The 24,818-nt window shown below is 39.2% G+C and overlaps 1 protein-coding gene across 1 annotated transcript in view; it reads right to left on the bottom strand.

Moving 5' to 3' along the window:
* nphp4 (nephronophthisis 4) overlaps positions 1-24,818 on the bottom strand; it is a 160,759-nt gene that overhangs the window by 47,096 nt on the left and 88,845 nt on the right. The window contains exons 13-16 of the mRNA XM_072367193.1: positions 19,229-19,366; positions 13,200-13,357; positions 9,342-9,533; positions 6,215-6,402 (exon numbers count right to left, since the gene is read on the bottom strand). Of these exons, the coding sequence (XP_072223294.1) occupies positions 6,215-6,402; positions 9,342-9,533; positions 13,200-13,357; positions 19,229-19,366 (676 nt within the window). The remainder of the gene's footprint in view (positions 1-6,214; positions 6,403-9,341; positions 9,534-13,199; positions 13,358-19,228; positions 19,367-24,818) is intronic.

The following is a 24,818-nucleotide window of genomic DNA, read 5'->3' as shown; positions in this document are numbered from 1 at the left end:
ACTTTGATGTTACGTAATAATTCATAGTGAAAACTACATTTCTATGCTTTAAAGTATTAATGCTCAACTAGAGCATTGAAGCATCAACATAGGAACATGCACAACTGCAATAGTCACACTGCAGAATGTGCAATGTATATTATCTTATTTAAAAATAAGACAAATTATCTAAAACCTGGTATGATACAGTGTGTATGGTGGGTGAAAGACCAGTCTACAAGAGAAATCTGTCTTATGCAATTTAGTCCAATTTATGAATTCTTAGATTGAGTTTTTCTGCTAGTGAGTGACATGCAGGCTCTAAATGGAACAAAGTGAAATGAGTAAGAAACAGAAACATTTTGTTAGAGAGAGGAGTCAGGTTATTCATCCAATATGAGTAGCAGGCGAGACCCTACTCAGACCTCTACCCGCAGGTCACTTGCCTCCTCAGTGCATTTCTCTGGCCTCCTGCCTCCTCGGTTAGACATAACACTGAAACTGTAACAGTCCATCTGTGAGCTTTTAATTTGCTTCACTCCTAATGAAGTGAGCAATAATAATGAGCCGTCTGTACGAAAAAAAGAGCGACGACCTTTCTAGTGTTTGAGGTATTGAAACCAATTGCATAGACTTGAAGTATAAGGAGGGCAATCTTCAAAGTAAACTTCATTAACTGTCTTCAGGCCAGAAGAACTCTCAAACAAAATCCCTCCAGTCGTTTTTAAAATAATTATTTATTTTCAAATAAAGCTATTCAAGACATCTTGTGAAATTTTTAGATTTTCAATTCACAATGAAACAAATAACAGTAAACTAAAAGATCCCAAATTTGACTTTTTTTTGCCCACAGTTGTTGTCCAGCCCGATCTAAATCTTGATTTTGGTTTTAAAGCTTTAAAATACACAGTAATAATGTCAGGTCAGCAGAGTCTCCTTTCAAATCCCTTCTGAAACATACGGCTATATAAAGCTTCCCTGATATTACTTAATATTCAGTTTTTATTGATTGATCGCTAAACTCCCCTACTTTTTTGTTTTTATCTGCAGCTATGCGAAGCACTTTGTAACATTTGTTTATAAAAGTGCTAAATAAATAAATGAAGCCTATATTGGGTAGACAGGCTAATTACAGACCCCCCCACCACCACCACCACACACACACACACACACACACACAACCCTATCCTCAACCACCTGCCAGTTCTCTCCACTCGGACCATTAATTCTCCCAGCATGCTCTGGGCCTGTGTGCTGCAGACTGGTTGCAATGACGGCACAGAGGGAGAGCGGGAGAGTGAGACAGCATGCGCTGTGTGTGTTTGTGCTCACAAGCAAGGAGAAGCTGATATATCTGGCCCACGGGCTTTCGTGTGTGCAACCAGCTCTGCAGACGAGGGGCAGCACCCAGCAGGCTTCACCCTAACCTGGGTGGTGTGCATAGTGTGAACAGGGCAGCTCTGCTGGGCTGAAAATCCTGCTGGGGATCAACAACTTTTACAATACTGGGAAGGCAGCGGTCAAGGACAACAGTGAGGGCGTGAGGAGTACAGACAGACCTCAAGACTGGTGCAAACTAAGGCTACGTTTAGCAATAAACAGTGCTTGTGAAAGAATTCACCCTTTGGCATTTTCCTATTTTTCATTTTTGTGCATTACGTTGCATTGTTTGGGGATTTTATGTATTGGATGTGAACAAATTACTGCAAATTGGTGGAGTAAAATTAGCTTATGTATTCAATAAGTATTCAAAAGTATGTAATCAACCCATTAGCGATGGAACCCTAAAATATGATCTTTTACTGTCAATTACCTCCAGAAGTCCACCTGTATGCAATCTAAGGGTCACATGATCTTTGCCACATTTTCCACTTGTGGGGAAAGGCTTCAAAGTCAACAAACCCACTAAACATCAAGCACAACGTAGCAAGTAGCAAAATAAAGACCAAGGAGTGCTTCAAACACATACTGTAGTACTTAGGCCCTTATAAACAGCACTACAAAGCTCACGATAAAGCAGAATCGCCTAACAGGTTTGTTCAGCTGTTACTTTAACAAGTAACAACAAAAGAATCTTGGATCAGCACCAACATCCTTAATATCAGTTCTTAGAAATGGCTTGGGACATCTCAACTAAAACCGGCAGTCATCCCACCAGCATGTTAACATGGGAAAAGGTACATAGCCTGCATATACAGGAAAATAACAAACCGGCACTTCAGGTAACTTTAGACACTGAGCTGCCACACAAACACAGCACATAAACACTACTTAAAAGCATAATTCATGTACACTATCCAAGCTAGTAACAGATAACGAATTTTCAGGTTGCACATTGTTTGAGGCATAAAAGTCACAGACATGTCTAAAAGAAGTCTTCTCATCAGGAAGCAGATAAAAACTACAGTGTGGGTGGACATGGCTGTGTGGGGCATATCTAGGATTATTTTCCATCGCTGGCATATAAATAAATCACAGCTCATTTGCTGATTTGTTTTATACTGTAAGCTTTGTAGAGTTTACACCAAGTGGTCTCACTGCTGCCTCTAATAAAACCCTTTTTTTTTTTAATTTGAAGCCCTAATTATTACAGGTTCATTTACTGTCTGTCGGTACAGCTGCTTTGATTAATATGTACAATTTAATAATTTTTATTGCTTGTAAAAAAAGATTTAATTACCTCAGTGAGATTTGCATTTGAGTCATCAGGACATTAAACTGTGCTTCAGTGACTTTAGTGACACCAATATTAACTAGTCTATACTGATCAGCCACAACATTAAAACCACTGACACCTGAAATTAAAGGAACTTGTCATTTTGTTACAATACAGTGCTTTGCTAAGAAACCTTGTCTCCTGGCATGTTGACATTAATTTGACACTTTATCACCTACATGGAGACGGTTGCAGGCCAGCACACACACCAACACCTCGCTACACTGCAAAAGAATTTAAGTAGATGGTTTTAATGTTGTGGCTTTTAACTCAACCCACTCAATGAGTCGGTGCACATGCAGCTGTGTTGAGAGTGTAGGTCCTCTGAGTAAAACTAAGTCCAATTCCGTAAATAAATTTGCTTAAGTTATAGCAAATTAAATCTGGTGTGTTCCTATTTTGCAGCTTTAATGCATCGTGACACATGGGCACACACACAGCCAGTGGATCATTGATCTCATGCAATGCCTGAATAATTTGGAACATTCATATCTTTACAGATCACTTCATCTGCAGCCAATGGAGAGTGTTTTAAATTAGCATTAATGCGTCCACTTAAGATGAAACATTGTTCCTGAAAAAGGGAATGAAACTCCCTGAATCAGTATACTGACGTATACATTTCACACGGTTGTAACTGCAATGATAATTTCTGTCTAGTGATGAAATTATCTCATCTCATAACCTATGGCAACAAGTAACTGAAAACTGAGTTGTAACTAAGCTGATGAGAAGCAAATAGCCAAATGACAATCCTAACACTGTGCTAAGAGCAGAGTGACAGTACTAATATGATGTTCAGGAGGTGTGTGTAAGAATGTGATAGTTGTACTGACACTGAATCACACACACACACATATCAGAAAGCCTCTTATAATGTGAGTCGAGTGACAGTCAAAGCTCTCCCAGCTGGAATGATGTGGTAGTCTGACAGAAGTTACTCATAGCTGTTGGTTCTGATGACCGGCTCTACGTCTCCGCTGCTGCTAATCTGAGCGGTGGTCACTCAGTCTTCCTCTGTCACCTGACATGAACACTGAAGTGGATAAATGTGATAAATATGCAGAGAAAGACCAAAACAAATTCTGACTTATTCTTGAAATAGTTTCATTACATGCTGCTTAGAAAACAAGACCAAAAGTTCATCCCAGCAATGATGTCCGAAGACAGATAACATCGCATGAGGGTGTGAAGGATGCTAAATTAAAACCTTATTTTTGGATATTTTATACTGGATAATTATACTGACAAGTTGCAGTGTGAAATTGAAAAATCAACATCATGACTCTAAATCCACTGTAGGTACTGTAGCTTGGATTGAGACGTTCTTATCAACTATTCTGAAAATATCAAATATACTATCACAGCTGAAGAAGAAGAAACAGTAAATATGCTTTCTGATGGTCTGTAGCTGCTAAAATTACTGCTATAAAAGAGGACTCCACCAGCCACAATGCCTAAAACGTCAAATGTTTTTGCAGAAACTGCAGAGACTGCAACAGCCCACTGCATAATTAGACTTTTTGGCTGCACAGAACAAGCCGAAAACATAACAGTTCAATTCAGTGTCCAGTTTCTATGTTGACAATAAAAATAGTTATTCATCCAGCAGACAGTATTCCAGTATTTTCTCTTTTTAACTCCACCACCATCTAAATCACAATATGTCTTGCACCTAGAGATTTATCACATTTTCTCATATCAAATTATTGATTTCCACACGTTAAATCTCCCTAAACGCTCAATGACTGTAGACATTATCATGAGACAATTTCACTGACATTTTGTGAAGTAAAATCACAAACCGGAGGCACAGTGTGTTTGCCTCTCTGATTTTTGTGTGAGGCATATTAAAAAAGGTGACAGTAGCACCAGCGGAGAGGAGTCGTATTCCTTGTAAAAATGTACTTTCGTGGAATTCAACAATTCATTTTACAGAGGAAGAGCATTCATCATTATTATTATCACTATCGTTACTTTTTTCAAAGTTACATCACAAAAAAATCATCTTTGCACATGCACTGCATTTCTAAAATTCTTTAAACAATATTTCATGAGCCTGTTTATGAGGATAAAAGTCCACAGATCAGACTTTGTGTGGACCCCATGCAGCCATCTCTCAGCATGCAGTTCGGAAAATTTCTGAACATGCCCAAGTATGTAAAATCCTGAGTGTGCATTTTACGCTTAGAGGCTGGGTAAGAATGAACTATATTCATTGCTACTGTGTAGAAACAGCAGAGCCATCACAGAGCCAGTGTGTGAACAGAACAGATAACTGTTCAGAGGATTCATGGCGCCAGCTGATGTTTGCTGATTTCGTTCTTTTTTCTGCATGTCTCTGAATTGCTTTTGATATAAACGTGAGAACTGAGACACCCACGGGGTACATTCCACATCATGTGCCCTACCCAGATGACTTCCAGTGGAAACAACACTTTTCACATTTACAATTTTCGGTTGTCTGGCACACGTGTGAAAGGACAACGACAGAAAATGTCTGGACTTGATCATCCATACACTGTCCAGAGCATACTGTGAAATATGGTTTATTCAAAATGTCAAAAGCCCCCTTTGACTCTATTTTTTATTTCCTGTTCAATGCTTGCAATTTTTTAACATTTAACAAAGAAAACAACAACGAGAAAAGTGAAACTTTAATAGAGAAAAATGTAATTCAGTACGACTTAAAGTCTTTTTGAATTACAGTTTTAAATCCAACCATAGTAATATCCTTCCAGAGAGTGTCACTTATTTGTACATAAACAGTTCTTTAGTTTTTGTGGTTCAGCATGTTAAGCTGCAGAAGACAAATGTCAGACATGGAAACCTGAGCAAACAATCCGATATCAAACTACCTGTCAAATTACAACCTCAGTACTTAATCTTTCAAATAAGAAAGGGAAACTGGAGTAGTCCAGCACGTAAGACAGGATGACATAGAATGAAAGATGCAGAGACAGACAAAGAAATATTGACAAAGCTGAACTCGAGTGTTGAGGGAACGGAGGTAGGCGTTATAGATGGGAGAGGTGGGGTGGAGGGGGTTTTTGTGTGCTCAATATCACGCTCTGTCAGAAGCTGTAATATTGCTTCCATTTCATTAGCTGCTACACGAATAGACTTGACATCAATCAGCCCCTGATCGGCTGATGGAGAGAGAAGTGCCTCAGCATCACGCAACATCACGGAGCATCATGGAATGAGCTCGCAGTTTGTAGGAAGCACTTGTACAGTACTAACCTGTAGAGAAGTTATGTAAATGAGCCTGGTTTATGTCCATAATCTGGACCACATATAAAGCATAAACAAGGCTTGTAATCAGTGGCAGTGTGTGTACTGGTATGACAAGCAGTGTCTCATTTCTGTTGCTGCTGCACAGTCACGTACAAACATACAAAGCATGAAAAGATGGAGCTCCATCCACACATTACAAACCTCTGCAGTGTAACGCCGCATGACAGTCGACTTTAACAGGGAAATGGAGAATATTAGTTTTTTGCTGTGATGAGTCCTTACCGGTATTAGGAGTGCTGTCTTTGTTGATAGGGGCCAGGACACAGGGAAGTACTTCAGCAGCTTTGTGCTGAACCTTGTCACTGGTCAGCAGCTTGAGATGCTGTGATTTGACTGGTGGAAAGCGATAGAACTGGAAGGTAACATAAATGTTGTTGGGCCAATCCAGACCAACACCTGCCGCTGGTATTCTGCCAAAAAAAAAAAAAAAAAGAGTTTGATGATTGTTCAAAGTATGCTTAAAAATAACAGGAATGATGTAAATATCTAGAATATCAATAGGTAAATAATAACTAACATTTCATAATTGTGGGGATGGAGGTGCATACATTAGAAAGCTGGGAGAGTAAATCCCACTTCAGCTCAGACAGTTCCAGGGAGGGGAAAAAATCTATATGCATGTCTTGCACATCCTATCGGATCCAGTGATTTGGCTTTATAGATACTTAAAAGTGAAAACTTTATAATCAAAAAGAGGATTAGCACTTAAGATGGTAAATCACACCTAAAAAGTGGCTATAAATTGCCTTCATGATTAAGAAGGTACAAACTCAGCATTGCATCTTTGATTGATAATGAGTGGATGAGTTGATGTTTTCTTGAAAGTTAAATGTAGCATGAAAACTTGTTAAGAGACTTATGGAAGAGAAAATAAATCATGTCTAAAATTCAGTGTGTAAATGATATTGTATCCCACATTGTCTGCCAGCTCAAATGGATTCCCTTTTTTGTTTACTTGGAGTTCTTTTAAGAAAATAGGTCTTTTTGGCTATGAGCCCCCTACTGCTTTGTATTGTTTTTCACACAAACACTGCTCTCTGAGTACCATCTCACAAACACATGTACATTTCTAATACCACACTTCAAACTCAGTTCACCCTAGAACGAGTTTCAGTGAGCCCCGCTGAGCTTCCAGTCACTAAGGTTTAAGCACCAAAGTTATTTCGTGATAAGACACGTTTGCTACTATCTGATGAATATATAATCCATCAGTTATTGTGTATTCAGCTATAATGAATAAAAGAAAAAGAACACACATTTGGAAACAAGCAGGAAGAACTGAGAGATCCCCCCATGACCACAGACAAGACTGTCAGAGCCAGATATTTCAAAGTGGAATCTAATAAGAGCAGCATGGTACTGCACTGTTATAGAGGCTGCCGTGCTTCATCGTCAGGGAGAATCTGGCATTAGATTTCATTCTGTAAACAGATAAGATTGATAATTACGGCACCTGAGTGAGGTTGAAATTACACTGTGTATCCACAGGCTCCAAACTTGCCCGGTTGCTACTGCAGCCACATCGTAAACTCATAATTATGACAAACGCGTACGGCAGGCAGGAGGTAACCCACCCTCACCCCACTCTACAGTGAGCAACACAGATATGCAATTTACTGTTAGCTCAAGTGTGTGGGTTCAGGTAGCACTTCACATTACTTTGTAAAAGAAGCAGAAGAATCAAATAAGTGCTATAACCATCCCAAAAAAAATCCATATTTTCAGTTATTACTAAATCTATTTTACTGCATTATCTCCGGTTGATGACGCAGTGTGTTTCAGTGTTTCATCTTATCTGCAGGCTTTACACATTTGCAGTTGTAATCTTACAATACAATCCACGTTTTTAATACCACTTTTCTCTCCAACTTGCAGAAAAGATGCGATTAAATAGCCAGCCTTTCCAAAGTTTACATCAAATAGGTTGATTCATGACTTCTTTGTATTTATACATGTTTTTCCCGTTTTGTTTATCTATTCATTGACACTTTGCTTTGGTTTTAATGTGGTTGCAACTTCAGCAGCAAAGTTACACTTTTCAAAGTTTCATCTTATGTTGATGCTGGAAAATTCACGGCAGTTCATAAGAAAACTAAAATATCAGAGATGTGGTTGATTGCAAAACAAAGAAATTGCGGTCTTTGGGTTTTGAGAAATGGCGTGTTTCTTACCAGCATCAGACATTTAAAAATGTAAATGCTTTGGATTTTTTGTCAGTGCGTAGCCTCTTTTCTGCCCCTTCAGCATTAAAACTCCACTGAAACCACTACACAGCAACAAGTCATCTAGGGATGTATCATCGATACTTTGGACAGTCATTGGTAGCCAGTGAGTCTATCTAAAGAACTTCTTTCTATCTTTCCGAACAAAAACGCTTCACATCTAAGATTCACAAGAGTGCCACATTGTTTGGTAAAAATAATATTTTTTTCCTAAAGGCACAAGAGTCTGCAGCAACAGGAAAGTATGTACAATTTGAAATATAGCCAGAATTTTTTTTAATTCAACTCAGCATTATGAGTTTGGTATAATTTTCCTGTATGTCAATGATCAACATGTAGTTATGGTATGCAGAAATAATCTGCTTTCACTTTCAAGTCTTAACTGTAGTTTCTATGTCGTCACTCAGTTTAACGACTTAAATTGTGCATTTGGATGTCCCTAATCAGCAAGAAACTACAAAGCATTGAGGTTAGCACATGAAAGGTCACGGCACCATGCTGAACGACACATTTAAGGACTGCTGACAAGATGGAAGGACACAAAGTACTTTTGAGTTTTGTTGCCATCTTTCAGCAGTTCCTCACCACTGTCAGCTCCTGTCAGAGGGGAAGGCTGCTCCATGGGTTTCTGTGATGGGACACTGAAAGAGGTTCTATTAAGACGTGTATATCTCAATTGCAAGTATGCATGCAGTACTTGACATGTGTGGAGGATGACTTGCAGGACTCCTTGTCTAGTTTAAGAGCACTAAAGTCTTAGCAGAAATTAAAATCCAAAATAGAGAACTCTCAAAGCAGGGGGGGTGTTGTCCTTAGCCGCCAAACGAAATGCCCAAAGGATGTATCTTTCCCTCAATGCAGATAAGTAGCCGGAGGCTGGATGTACAGAAAGATGTTGTTGAGCTGCCGTCAAATTGAGGACTGCTTTGATATACATACAACACAATAAGTCTGACATTTCTAGAGGCACATCTATAATTACACTATTGTTAATCTATCATAGTGCATATGCTAAATGTGTACTATTTTTTTAAGGCAGCAGCAAGTACACTGTGCAGGACACAACCTACTGTTACCAGTCAACTTTAACACTGCAGCTGGATGTGTCACAACACTGCAGGCCTCACCTGGTAAATGCCAGAAACTGGAACACCAGCAGGTTTCCCTGTAAAAGGTCTGCCTCTTCCCGCTGCAGATCAAAGGGCAGAGGGTCTGTGGGGTCCAGGACTTCTGCCACCTGCCCGCTGTAGTCCACAATTTCAGGGAAGCCAGCAGTGAAGAGGTGGGCCAGTGAGCTCCTGGAGCTGACTGAACAGGAACTAGAGAAGGATCAGATCAAAGGAAAATGTCAGATTTGTTTAAACACAGCGATTATTCACCAAGCTGGAAGAACTTTGGTAAAAGCATGTTTACGCTTTAAATACAGCAGGATGTAATGTGTTGAGTCCCTGCTGCACAAGCCTTATTTGGGTGGTTTGCATTAAATGAGAGGATCACAACACTGTTTCATCATTTTAAATAGTTCTCTTAATCTTTTATCTGATCCATTCTTGCTCAAGATGTTTATCTTTCGGGAAATAACGTCAACTTAGGCACTTCATCCAGTTTAACAGAACCTGAATTTCAATATTCAGCTGCATTGAACAAAAATGTGGTGAAATGATGACTGGACAGCATAAGGATGTCAACAGAATCCGTCAAGCAGCAGCACCATGATAATAGTTACAGGGAGAGAGAACGGTGCGCCAAAGTGCTCCCTCACGATTTTCAAGCATAATTGCCAGTTATCTCTAATCATAGTGGCCACCTGTTTTTGTGCAACTATGGTAACAGTCATAACTTAGACTTTCAACGCTGACACCAGACACAGTGGGTATGATAAACACAGTGCACAGATGGCTGGCTAAAGTGCAGCGATAATGTTATCATAGCACCAACGCTGTCCGTGTCCACTTGGTAAACAGTTGAGCCCACAGTGACAAATTCATCATAGAATGAAGCCTTGATCAAATTAATTATGATGACAACAGTGAAGAAGGAAGTCAATTGTGTTTTTCTCTGCAGCTGTATCAATTTCATGCTTTCCATCTTTTCCCCATTGCTCAAAATTGCATCTTAATTTAGGCCCTGTGGATTAATATTCACGCCATCATTTTTATTTAAAAAAAGGGGCTCGATCAGATATGCACTCCTACTTCAATTAAACTTCTTTAAACTTTATTTTTCTTGTCAAAGAATTGGGTCATTCCATACTGAAAACAGTCAAAAATATGTGTTGGCTACAAGTGAAGAGGCACAGATGTTTCAGCCCACTGAACTGAACAGGATCGTGTCTGGATCCAAACGCTGGAATAGGGAAATAATTTCAGTGCCAGCTGCTTATTTACAGACTCCCTGCACTAATACAATCCCTTGTTTCTTCCTTGTCCCATTATTTGCAAAGTGTACTTTCTCGTGCAGCGTCCTAGCTCAATAGATCTGACTGCATTTCTAAATGACATGTTTGTAAGTTGTGAGCTCAGTTCATCACATTCTGCTGCACTAAATCAAAGTCAAAAGTCCTCCATTACAGCCCCATTGAACAACAAAGTGTTGCACTAACAATGCTGAGACCATGACCCAAAGTGGGATGTAAAGGTTGAGAAACCGTTTCTTTAAATTGACTCTGATCTCTTATACTTACTGGACGCAGCATTTTACTGCCCAGCACACACATGTTGCCAATTAGTGAGCCCATCAATATCTCTTGATTGATAGCAACAGTGAACTGTTGCGGTAGTAAATGCAAATACCAGGATAGGAAAAGCCTTAGCATATCAAAAGTAAGGTTGAAGTGCCAAAATGAAATATTGTGTCCTATCAAATCTGAGAAACACTCATGCTTCTACTGTACTATGCTGGAATCAATGGCTGAGTGGGAGGATTCCCAGTGGGCCACTATCAAGATGGAAAAAGAAAAGAATATATTTTTTTTTTTTACAAAGCTTGGTGTATTTATTTAATTTTCTTTTTTAAATCTTATCTGAGCACCAGCTTTTTTTTTGCATTGTTCCCAACTGGTAAAGAGCATCTGTGTCTGTAAAGAAAATACCCCCCACCCCCAATTCAATATGAATATTTCTGAACTTTTCAGATAGGATCTGGTGTCATCCCTGTTTCGATTGTTGAGACAGCCAATCCTATGGCCGAGAAGCGCTTCTAGCTATCTGTCTCAAGTTGTACTTGTAGATCTTTCAGACAGATATGATCACAACAAGCATTTGTCACTGTATGAGCTGCAAGGTTTGTCCGTCTGTATGAGTTGAAAGTTGTGCTCTGCGGGTGCTTTTCTGCCAGTGAAAATCTTGATGTGGGCACATGCATTACTTTCACTATGTGCAACTTGTACATGCTTCCCTCTCCACGCAAGTAACTGAATGGCACCAGCCAGCTGAAGCAATTCCCCTCCCTAACTGTCAGAGCTGAGAGACACAATAGTCTGACTAGTCTGGCTGTTTTACTTCAACTCTTGGTTTAGAGATGAAAACATTTTGAAAATGAAAAAAAAATGGATGGCATGAAGATGTAAGAACAGGGTGAAAAGATCAGGTGTAAAAGATCTATGTCGGACAGTGTGAAGCACAGTTTTCAAGCGGAAAAACAATCACAGACCTGGTTATAAATAAAGGGAGGACATTGAGTCTTGTAATTAGTATGGGTTGTCACACAATCAGCATATTGTCAAATCACTGGTCACAGACTTTTCTTAAAGTGTCATCTGAAAAGTAAAGATTAAACATGATATTAAAGCACAACCCCCACGTACAATAAAACACCCCTTTGTGCTTTTGCAGTCTGAAATAACCCAATCCCTGCTGAGAATGACCATGAAATCAGCCGTAATGAATCTGACTGCTGAGAGGACAGGTAGGACACAAGATCAAACATTAAATGTGAAAATAAGTCTCTATAGGTAAGGACAAAACACACACACAAGGTACACAGATGGACTCCACATGAAATCTATATGTATGGAGGCCCCTGATGTTTACATTGTAAATTAAAGCGACAGTGGTCTATAAAAAATTAAAAAAAATTTAAAAAAGACAGCTCAGTCAAATTTACAAGTTCATTGTACTGCACTGCAATTTCCAAGTTGTATTCATTATTAATGGATTAAAGGTGTTAATAATTAACTCAAGTTGTCACTGAGAGAAGCTTCTCAACAAGCTTTGTGTGTGTAAAAAAACAGGAAGCTTATTGGCTCAGGGGAATTTAAAACCATCATGTTAATGTGTATTGAAAAGGAAATCCTAATGTCTACAGACAATGAGACAGTAATAAAGCTGCAGAAACTAAAAAAAAAAAAAGTTTCCACTGAAATAAAATAGTCCCATAGTTTTCTTCATAAAACTACAGCAGAGTAAGAGCTGTTAACTGTTGTTTTACTTACTTAGTTTCCTCCACATTGAGAGAACAGTGAACAATGTGCTGCAAACTAATGCCTCACTTGCATGCATCAGGTGGGCAAAATGTATGCGTTTTAATTATGAGGAAAAGGCTAAAATGCCCTTCTTACACAGAGGTCTTGACCACCAATTCAATTCCACTCAAGTAGTATTCAGCAAAACAATCCTCAGAGCTACACACCATGAACATCTATCATCGTTTTCTGTTTCACAAATAGCAGCTGGCCTCTTTATTGCAATTCATGTTACACAGCTGATGCTGGTGACGATATATCCTCCTCAAAGATAATTACAGGCAGCACTGGGTTGCAGAGGGCAGCGTGTCCTCACAAAATTTAAGAGCAGAGCAAATAACTAAAACAAACACGAGGAATGGAAATTCAGAGGCAAACGGAAAGCATGAAAAAGAGTGAAAGTTTTCGGACGTTCACATTGTATTTGGGATTTGCTGAAACAAAAACTCTCGTGGAGGCTTTGAACAGTATAAAACCCTCTTTGACTTCTGGGACAGCTCATTGCTCAATAGGAACCACTCACCTGGGCACATTTATTCTCAAAGTAATGACCGGCGCATGGACGGGGGTGAAGGGCAGCTCCTGAAGCTGGTCCCCTTCATCTTGCATTGAAAGTGGCTCATCGCTTCCCCGCTGAAGGTCCATCTCCAGGTGGGCAATGTTTGTAACAGCCGAGCAGGCCTGGAGCAAATAAAAGAAGTGATACAACACATACGATTAATGTTTTTACTCAGTAGTATTGCTCTAATATGGCACCGCCGAAGAATCGTGACACTTTACCATTCAGACCACATGAAGAACTAGGGGTAAAGGCACATGTATCGACAAGAAATTAAGTATAGAGAAATCGAAAAAAAACGACTGACTTTACTCAACATAATCGACAACTGGATACATGGAAATTTGATCTAAAGCAAAAGTCCTGGATAAAGGCAAAAAGAGAAAAAAGCTTGCGGTGGATTTGTCAAAACTGATTCTAGAAATTGCCAACTGTAATACTCTGACAGCGCCAACCCTACGCTTACAGTAGAAATACATATCTTTAATACACAGCAGCCATATGTCACAGAAGACTTAAGGAGCTTACCCTGGTCTTGATTTACTTGGTCTGTGTCAGTGTCAGCATTGATTCTAAAGGCTTATCTACAGCATGTGTTACAACGTTTGAAAACAGCCTTGTTCATCAATACACACACCTATGCTTCATCACCAATACACTCTGAAAGAACTTCACCAGGTTAGAATTTAGTTTAAACCAACAAATGCAGATTTAAATGTTCGGCACACAGAATGACGTGCAAATGTCAGAAACTATGCTGTGCAGTGCTATTTCTGTGATGTGTGGAAAACCAGAAGATGTCAGAAGCAGAGGGAGTAATTTCATCATATTCACTGCTTCCCACAAGTTGTCTGGCCAATTCTAACATTGCTTGCAGTACACTGCTCTGAATTTTTACATTTGAGGCTGCCTGCCCAGCTTTATTACGAACTCTCCACATGTTTCCTCTATACTGCACTGGTTGTGATTTAGTGTTGCTGGATTTTATCTGTTTGTATCATCTGTTTTCTGCAAACATCTCTTCTGCGTGACACACCTTTCCTTTAAAGATGAACATTAATACACCAAGAAAGAGTGGCGTGCTGCACGAGAGCACATTCTCACACTATCAGAGGACCAAAGTATTTGGTATAAATGGATCAGCTTGTGTACTAACAGAGAGGGAATGTGGAGTATGCTTGTTTCTATCTTTGTATGATCCAGTGCAGGCAATCGATTCCACTGATCTGCTCTTGCTGAATTTCAGCCGACATCTAAATGAGGCTTTAACATACAGCAGGTGCTCTGGCAAGAAGGCTTATCACAGTAAATGAAACTGAGTATTTGGATAGATTGCAACATGTAAAACTACAATTTTGTCTACATATCTTAGTGCATATTTTTGTGCTTCTCTGTTTCCTTGCTCTTTGGGTCCAAGCCCAATGGTGTAAAAAGTACATTTGATTGATGCTACAAAGAAGCTGTGGATAACCAAACATTTTGAGCAGCATTAAATGCTTATAGCAGCAGGTGGTGTTGATTCAAAATGTTTGTGGTCAATGAAATGAAGGAACATCAGGGGACTCAGTTTAATACTGCAGTTTGTTGATGGGATTTTGATAGTTTTGGACATTATGGGACAACATCAGATTTTTATGATATATAACAATAATCTACATCACGCATACAAAATACTCGTTAGAGGGGACAGTTCCTTGTCTTTTATTTCTAACTTGATTCTTTTGGATGATTCCCTTTCTTTAAATATTGTTCTCCCTTTCAGCTCTTTATTTATTTATTTATTTATCTTATAAATAGCGGGGGGCGCTGGAGCCTATCCCTGCTGTCATTGGGCCAGAGGCCCCGCCTCTCTGGAGAGAGAGATGGAAACAAACGAGATAAACAACAATCCACGCTCACACTCCCAGGGTCAATTTAGAGTCACCAAACATGCATGTTTTTGGGTGATGGGAGGAAGCCAGAGTACCCACACATATACAGGGAGAACATGCAAACTCCACACAGAAAGGGATTCGAAACCGACTGAAACCTCGTGCTGTGAGGCGACGAAAATAACCACCAAACCACCGAGCACTGTTCATATCTAATTTCTTTTGGATGTAAGAATGATGAATCTACACAATTCTATCATCCATTTGACTCACAACAATAAAACAATTATGACAATTTTTAGCTTAGCCAAAATACTATTTACAGACAGTTTAGGTACAAACGAACAGGACTGAATTAACAGCAAGCGACTACATAAACAACTTGGTGTTAAATCTTTGAGCGGTTGTCTTGCTGTTCTTTACTCTGCAATTTACTGACTATACTCTGTGTAACAATATTAGCTTTTATGAAGAAACACTGCAATTATTGCCTGTGGATAACTCAAGATTTCTAATTTCCTTCGCAGCAAACATTAAACCTCCCTTCACTGCCACTGACAGACACACAGCTCAGGGTACAAGAGTGCTGACAATTAGCACCAGTGCTAATGATGCCTTTTCCAGTCGAGTTGACACATGCATGGTTTAGCTGGCCTATTAGAGGACATGCAGGGCTGATTATAAACCCAATCAAAATCAAGCATGTGTACAAGACACACATGCATGGTTCTTATCTGATCAAACAGTCTGCAAAATAATAATTTAGGATGTCTAGGCATGATGTACAGGCTTTCAACACATTTAAATGGTTCAAAGTAATGGCTTCATACTGCATCTGAACTTGCTTCAATTGAGGTTTTGGTGTGGGATGACATATGGATGAGTGCTTTTTATAGGAAGCTACACTCAGGTTTTAAGGTTACAAGGACAAATGAAGGTTTAAACTGTATGTCCTCAAGGCTGATTTAATGACTCAAGAAACCACTTACAGTACCATAACTGAAAACTAATGGCAGCTCGGAGAGTAAGTGTCACACTTTCCCCTGACTTTATTATTCATGGCATCTTTTGATGCCTCTAATGTGAAATCAAAGACAGACCTCTACAGTATCGGCATTGGCAGAGTTTCAGACAAGGAGCTTCAACCAAGTAACGCGCTAAGTTTCCTGCATTAGTGGTCAAACACTGAAAACACTCAGGATGTCAACATGAAGTTGGCTGACAAGACTCAGATTGAAGAAATGCTTTATCAAATTATTTTTTAAAAAGTTAAATCCATAAGAAACATATAACATATAACAGTTCGATGCCTTGAGAGGGTATGCAGCTGCAGCTATACTTGGTCTGGTAAGATTTATGGTGGCTTAAGAAAGAAACTGATACCGATACTGTTGAAACAGCTAGTTAAAGTTTTTTTTTTTCTTTTTCTACACTTTGCGTGCAAATTATTCTCAATTGTTAAGCTGTGAGAATATTTGACTTGATCTTGATTAAGAGCTTGAGATTAAAAACAACCCGAGCTCATTTGAAAGTAATCTTGCATTAAAGTGACCGAAGTGAGGGGGGGAAAAAAATGACAGCTTTACCTTAAAACGCTTAATACAAACACAGTCAACTCTTAACTAACTAGTGTAGTTACAGAAAGATGTGAAACAGATAAGTTGTTCTGACAGTTTTATCACAGCAGGAGTTCGTGAGTCTTTCAGAGCAAAATTGAATTGTGCCTTTTTTAGCCATTTTGTGCTTCTGATTATTTTGTTATCTCCAGTAAGCCTGATCCACAGTTTCTGGATTATTCCTGCAATATGATTCATAGCTTAAGCTTTGTGGATTTGAGGCATGAAATAAGGGAGAAACCCATTAAAAACACTGCTCTCTAGTTAGAAAGTATTTTTTTGGCTGTGCTGAGGCATAAAAGCAAGTAGAACAGGCAGGACCACGCTGACACAGCTCCTACAATCTTGTGACGACAAAAGAAGACATAATGACACAGTGATTTGAGACAAATTTACTAAATCTGCTAGACACTAAACAGCCAAGACATCAAACTGTAGCAGAAAAAGCATGGATGGGTGATGTGAAGCATGGCAAACGTAAAATGAATTATCATGTTTAGAGTTAGTGTTGGGCATTTTAAAACTTTAACAGCTTTTCTGCCACTTGTAAGCGAGGGGAACGTTGTAAAAACATGGGCAGAACTGCATAGAACATCATCCATGTGCATGTCAAGAATTCTGTGTTAGCTTTATTTATGGAAACATTAAATATCTAGTAGTTATGTCCTTTCAGCCCGATGACCTTCCTGTTTTGATGTGATTGACAATGACCGTTCAGACACCAAAAAAACAGGAATGACTAAAAATCCTAAAGACTTCAGTTGTTGAAAGGTTGGATTCACCCAAACAGCTATGAGGTCCATTTTACAAAACTCTTTGTAACAGTTTTTGACAGTTTCCATTTTGACAGTTTCCATTTGAAAAAAACCTTCCTACATACAACCAGAAACAGCTGCAAAACAGTCTAGATTAACAATATTAACAATTAGCCTCAATTGAGAAGAGAGACAGGGGGTGTTTTATAATAGTTTGCCTCCTTATTCTCCACAAGCATCCATGAGATGCAGTACTTTAAAATCCTTCTATTAACTCTACCAAATTAGATGCAACGGAAATTAGTTACAAAAATGCTAGATCCATTTCAGTCTCGTTAATAAGATGCAACCTTTTTGGCGGATTTGCCACATAACGCTCAAGGAACAATGTAACTTGTTATAATGGATAAAGCCTGGGCACGGTAGAAGTCTCTGACATAATTCAAGCAAAAACTACTTTAGAATTAGATGTGAAATGGAAAAGGGCAATGTGACGCCATGTGCTTCCTATATATGTGAATCGGCTTATATAATCCTGACCAGTTTGAGCATGTTACTAAACTGACAGTGTTTAGAAGTGGCCAATCAAAACCCTGTACTTTTCAAACGCTAGCGGTATATTATCTTTTTTATACATCAAAGAGACATATACATATCATATAAGAATGTGCAAAATGATTTTGATAAGCAGAAAAAGACTGAGGGTTAATCCCAGGATTAAAGCATTATGACTGCCTCACCATTCAGTGAGATTTAGCACTGTTTCTAATGCGCAGTGCACTGATTCCCAAATATATGCATCTTTGTGGGTGAACATTGTCTAATTTAGCCACGACGAAGCAGCTTTCAAAGGCAAAATGACTCTGCCAGCCAATTCTCAGCAGCAAACACCCACAACTGTGGGGAACAGGTTACCCCTGCTTCATTTCAGGAAATTATTCACCAGCGGTATTAAAATCAGCAGGGTACAGCTGACTTCCTCAGTTCTGCTTCAGCATATCCCCTGGTTGCAATGATAGGACAATCTCACATGCATTAAGCTTGTTAAAAATTGTGGCTTGTTAAACACTTTCTAATATCCATCACCATCTCTGTGACAGTTGACTGGGATTTATGTTGACTAAGTCAGAAAGGAAATCATTTGCTAAAAAAAAATGTTGCAGTTCCTCATAGATAATCCACTGATGCATTAAAAAAGACGAGCCAAGCTCTGCTAGTGAAGTGGCTGTTGTGATATTTCAGAATGGGTGTTGATGCAAAAATGAGGCAGTGAGAATAAACTTGTGCTTAAAGTGGTCAGAAGGCAAAACATAAGGTTGTGCAGGACACTGGATACCTCTGGAAAATTGAAGTAGCCTTTGTGAAAAAACTTGAAAATCCATGTGAAAGAATGAAGTTTCTTTTGATTATAAAGATGAAAAGGATCAACTTCAACACCTCCAGCAGCTCCAACAGCTCCAGAGACAAAGAGGGTGCAGATCTGGAGGTTTTGTGTGTGTGTCTCATTGGTTCTCAGCTGAGTGTAGTATGGGTAAGTGCATTTTTGAATTGTCTGCATATACTTGGGGATGTTTCAAATCTAAGAACAACGCTGTCTCTTTTAGGGTCTCTGCATACCCACCTTGTAAATGCACGTGTGACTTCTTTTTGCGCAATATCGTATTTTCCTCAGCACGTATGTGGAGGATGAGTGCAAGGCTATGTGCGAGTGTGTTTCTGTGTGTGTGAGCAAACGGGGGTGGAAATCTTACGACATGTGACAGCTGGTGGGCCGATGCCAACGGGGAAGGATGGAGCAGAGAAGGAAATGACTGTTGCCAGGGCAACGCCGAGCTGGAGTGGCTGATGGTCGGGTAGCGTGAAGTAGCTGCCAGCTGAGACAGTGAGAGCTGCAAAGAAACAATGCAAATGATTCGCTGTTATTATTATGATTATGAACAACAGGGCTAAGAAACACACTCTACGCCAGAGAAACACATGCACCGTCTCAGATGACACCAACAGCCTGTTACTCTGTTTTAGTGCTCATAAGCCTCTCTCACTCCACCCTCTTCCCCACCCACAAGCTTTTAAAGTTGTCATCCCCCCGCAGTCGAGTTGAGAACTGTTTGTCTGCTCCCTTTTGATTCTAAAGAAATGTGACTGGACACAAAAGATAACTTACAATTTCTTATTTAGAGGTTGACTGAGGGATTATTAACATATTGATTAGTGCTGATGAGAGACTTGTGAAATGTAATACAAAACAGTAGAGCGGTGTGGGCCCTCCTCTTGCACCCTGTAGCACACACAGTTGAAGTTGATAAAAGTGAACGCTTCAGTGCTTCAGCCACTGAATGTATTTGTTTGTATTAAAAATGTTCCGTCCTTAATGAGCATATTTTCCCCCCATCTATTTCCATTTAAGCTTTTGGTCAATGGTGCTGCAAATGCAAATTAACAGCAGCACTGTCCCTCCATATTAATTTGCTGTCTACATGCAGAAAGAGTCTATAAGAAGTACATTAAGTAGTGTTACATTCAGTCGATCACAATTTGAGCTTCTAAATTCAACTTTATATTTTGCTCCCGTTTGTGGATAGTTCATAATAAATTCCTGTCTATGAAGAATAAAGGAAAGCTTTACAACAGCAGAAATAATAGCTAAAATTATAACTACAGGTAAGGGAGAGGTGTGTACAACATAACTTTGTTACTGTATAGTGCTGAGGGCGTGGAAATTTTAGTCAATGTCACAAAATAAGCAGAAATGCTTTATGGAGGCTACCTAATGACCAGATTATTACAAAAACTATGAAATCTTCTATGTTTCACATGTAATTTCCTCTAATTGAAACATTTTTCTATCATTTATTTTGCTTTGATTCGCAGCGGAAGCAATAAGTAGAGGGGCTTAGATGCCCTTCTTCTTGTTTACCCTTAGCTAATCCTGGTGGATGCTGAGGCATTCCCACGCTTTCCAAGAAATATTAAGCCTCTGGTTTAACTGAGACAGCCCTGAGGTTTCCTCTAAGACGGCTCTCCCCAGGAGATATCTTGATCAGATGTCCGAAACTTATCCAAATAGATATCTTAGCAAAAGAGAAACACGTTTGCCACGTGTCCTCTGAGAGTCTCTCACTTTAAATTGTCTGTGCATTTATAGCACCATTTCATCTCAGCTGGGTTTGATCTGAGCCACAGCTGCTGTGAAGCGCAGGCAAAAAAACTTAACCATCACATGAAAATCTAATACAAATTAATATAGCTAACTGAATGCTAATCAGGCTCCTAATCACCATAAACAAATGGGAGACACTAAACAAACCATGTTCTGCAAAGCTGTGTTTTTTAAAAGAAAAATCGGAAACAAGATAACACTTTATAATTCTAAATTCATCCTCTTATTAAACTAAGCACAAAGCAAAGTCACAAGATTGTCAATATTCCTGGAATGGAATGGAAAACTGGAATGTTTTTATAGTCCATTTTTGATCCTTACCAAATACAGTAAAACACATTGTGAAGTCTTCAGTTTGGCATTTAGCCATTCCCAGTTTGTTTCAGCCAAAAGTGATGTGCAAAGGATGGATATGAGCCAAAAAAAAATCAAAAACTTAGGGCACTACGCACATCTGCTGGGTAACTAACTGTCACCCAAAGAGAATTTTACCCATAACAATGCTGTGCTTTGGAGGATCTATCTCTATAGGGATTTTAGAGGTTGCCAAGTGTTTCTATTTGAGAAGCCACAGTTTCTTAAAGGCTAATATCGTTAATCGTAATGGCTGAAATAGATGAGGAACGTCAGAGAAATCTGTGTCAACATTCCTCCGTGTTCTTGAATGACACAGACTGAGTAACTCTCAGAATTTGTTCTGTGCTCTCTAAAGTGTCATCCCTTGTCCTATAACTTTCCTCTCTGTATGCAGCGTTTTAATGAGGTTTTTAATGAGAAAAATCGGAAACAAGATAACACTTTATAATTCTAAATTTGGATTAAGTGATCCTCTTATTAAGCTAAGCACAAAGCAAAGTCACAAGATTGCCAGCATTGTGTCACGATTTACGTTCTGTTTCAGGTCTTGTCTCGTCATTTCCTGTTTTATTTTGAAATCACTAACTTTCCCCTCTCGTTTCAGGTATCTTGCCCTTCCTCGTGTCAAGCGTCTGATTGTCTTCCCTGATTCCCAAGTGTTTCAACCTGTTCCCCTTCCCATGGCTCCTCATGTGTTCAAATAGTCTGCGTTTCCCTTGTCTTGTGCCAGTATGTTGTCTCTGTCCATGACCTTCATTACCAGCCATCTCCTGAACCACAGCCATAGTTTCCACAAGCCTGCAGTGAGCGATCCTCCTGCAGAGCTATCTTGATTTGTAATTTATCCATAGTCATAGTTTATGTATTTATTAAATAACGGTAAGTGTTTCATAGCTTTGTTTTGTTCCTCTGTTTTTTGGAGAGATTTGATTTGTAACTTTCATAGTTCCTCCCCTAGCGGAGCGGTTTTATGTTTTGTTCTTGAAAGGTTTTGTGCTGCCGTTAAAGGCGAGTTTAAGATTACAGTTAATGTTTCATAGTGCCTCTGTTTTTTAAGAGTGCGTCTTTCGTTTAAATCCGCCTCATTAGGAGAGCGTGTCTTTGTTTTGTTATAATTAAAGAGCCCTTTGTTTTCCTCCCAGAGTGGAGCGGTTTATTTCTCTTTCATAGCAACTTTCATAGCTGTGCTTGTCCTCAGCCTTGGTTATTGAGGAGAGCGCTCAGGTTTTTCACAGCCTGATTCCTTTGCTCTGCTTGGAGATCCTCACGTGCCTTGCTGCCTGGTTTATATTAATAAACACTTTGCTTTTGAACTGACCCTGCATCTGTGTCCTGAGGCCGTGACACATTGTCAATATAACTCAAAAACTGGAATGTTTTTATAGTCGATTTTTGGTCCTTACCAAATACAGTAAAAACAGTCTCTCTCTCTCTCTCTTGATGCTGCTTCAAACCAGAGAAACAAAAAATGAAACGCTCACTGACTCATTCACCTGTTTTATAGACTCTCATACTCATTCTGATTTCTAGAAGCTTGTAAGGACATTACAATTGTATTGACACTGAGCTTTTTAAAAAAAATAAAACAAAACCTTGAATGCACTGGTTACATATCCCCAACAAACCCATAGCAACAAGTTTCAAGGGGTGCAGGTAAATGGAAACTGGCACTGAAAACCTTTAACAGAACAGTTGACATTTTTTAAATGTGTACATTTTCATTTAATTAAACTATTATGAGGTCATGTGAGTCAATGTACAGTATGTCTATATATCCCTTAAAATCCATCCATCCCAAACTGAAATGTCCTCTTGAATTAAATCACAAAGTCTGCAGATTTAGACACTGTCTGTTAAAAAGAGACATTTAACAGCGTTGACTTACACCATAAGGTGTTACAGCACTGTAAGAATGTCGGAAGCTTTTCTTCATCTAAAAATGTGCAAGTGGCTATGTTAAAGTTTACAGTCATTTGTATTATGTTGTAAGCAATATTGTCATTTATCATAATCACATGATCCTCGTTTCTAACCACATTAGGTTTGACAGGAGTTTGCATATTCTTTGTTTTAGCTCTGGGTTCTCTACTTTCCAAATGGCTTACATTTACACCCGATCAAAGCTGATGCAAACATCAGCGCACGCTGCAAACCACAGTGACAAGCCTGTCTACAAAGAAAGATACGGTCATGTTTGTGTTTTTGTGAAGGAAAAAAAAAAAAAGTGCACAACCCAACCCTGTGATATCCAAAACTGATAACAGCTTAGTTTTAAACACTGCAGAGGAGCAACTGAAAGAGAATAAGCAGCCAGAGCAGAATGTTAAATTAAGAGCTGCTGGTGACAGACAGCATGACTCCAACTTCTCAGCAAGGTAACCAACTTGAATGAGTCCCGAGAGTGGCATGAAATCAAATGAAATCAATTGCTCATGGCAAAATGGGAACAGGCAGCACTGTTTATTAAAACAGCAGGTGTCTGTTTGACAGCCATCTAAACACTAGTTACACCAGTTATTTTTGACAAAATAGCTTCTCAAGGAGTGATTGCCGTCAATAGAACTCTGATCCTGAGTCATTAAACTACTCGGTATAAACATAGTAATCAAACAAACCACTCATTGAACCAGGACTAAAACCTTTATATTGCTTCAATTTTGTTTTAATTTTCCTTTTTAATTTTTCAAAAGCTTTTGAATACTTTCTGATGTCTTGAAAAGTTGTTCGGTTGGTCTGTATTAAAATCAGCCAATAGCATCATTGTCATCGAGCAGAGGGAACAGAGTGTCAGAATGGACCTTCATTGGAGACTGCTGGACACTCCACAGTTTGTTGCTTGTTAAAGAACAGAAACCCCCTCAAAAGAAGCTCTTCCGTTGTTAAGAAATGCTCAAAATGTCCAAAAATGTCAAAGGCAGCACTGTCACAAGTCAGCACCTTCAAGTATTGCTGAGCCGCATCATATTTTTCACACATACATGTGAGTCACTGTGTTTTGGATATAGGGGGTGTGAAAGACACCAGATAGAGTGCATAAGAGGATCTCAAACACACACAAGCACACAAACACACAAAAACACACTATAAAAATACGTGGAGTGAGGCAATTAGTAGTGGCATTGCTATGGCTGCCAATGTTCTGAGCTCAGCCTGTTTGCCCTGACAGCCAAGCAGATCATCTGTCCACATTCTGGCTTCATGGGACATGCTTGTCTGTATGTGTGTGAATGAATGAAGCATATACAAAACACCTTAGCACTAAAAATTCCTGAGAACGAAATGGTCTGCAGACCAACAGCTGAGGGTGAACAGTCTTGGAATCACGAGAGAGGAAGCAGATCCAAGTGTGGAATCTAAATTCTGAGTCTGCTTTCTGAAATTTCTCCAGCTGTTTTAGTAGCTTTGACTCACTGGAGATTGCGCATTGAAGCTTGCCAAGTGTTTTAACAAGCAGAATGCAACATAACAAACCCACATCCGGATTTAGTCAAGTCTTTTTAAGAAGTCAAATATGCAAAGGAAAAACTGCTGAAAATATTGCTCCTTTAGGTACAGCTGGTGGCCATGGGACTACTGATTTACATATTCTGTGCCTGAATGCCTTACAGTTGTTCAGTTTCAGTTGTTGGAGTGTGGATCAAGACTGGAGACAGACACATTAGATTGCAGTGCCAGATTATTGCGATCTGACTGATCCCCCAAAAATAATCTTTTCTACTCATATTAATAAGCCTTAATCATGTTCAGTGTTAGAATCATGCATGAAAACAGAAGACAGAAAAAGGCACCCTTTATCCAGTGCAAGAATTAACATCAGAAACAAA

This window comes from Leuresthes tenuis, unplaced genomic scaffold, assembly GCF_036924035.1.
Source record: "Leuresthes tenuis unplaced genomic scaffold, fLeuTen1.0.hap1 SCAF_16, whole genome shotgun sequence".
Taxonomy (NCBI): domain Eukaryota; kingdom Metazoa; phylum Chordata; class Actinopteri; order Atheriniformes; family Atherinopsidae; genus Leuresthes; species Leuresthes tenuis.
The sequence above is the reverse complement of the archived record's forward strand: the minus strand, read 5'-3'. Positions and strand labels throughout refer to the sequence as shown.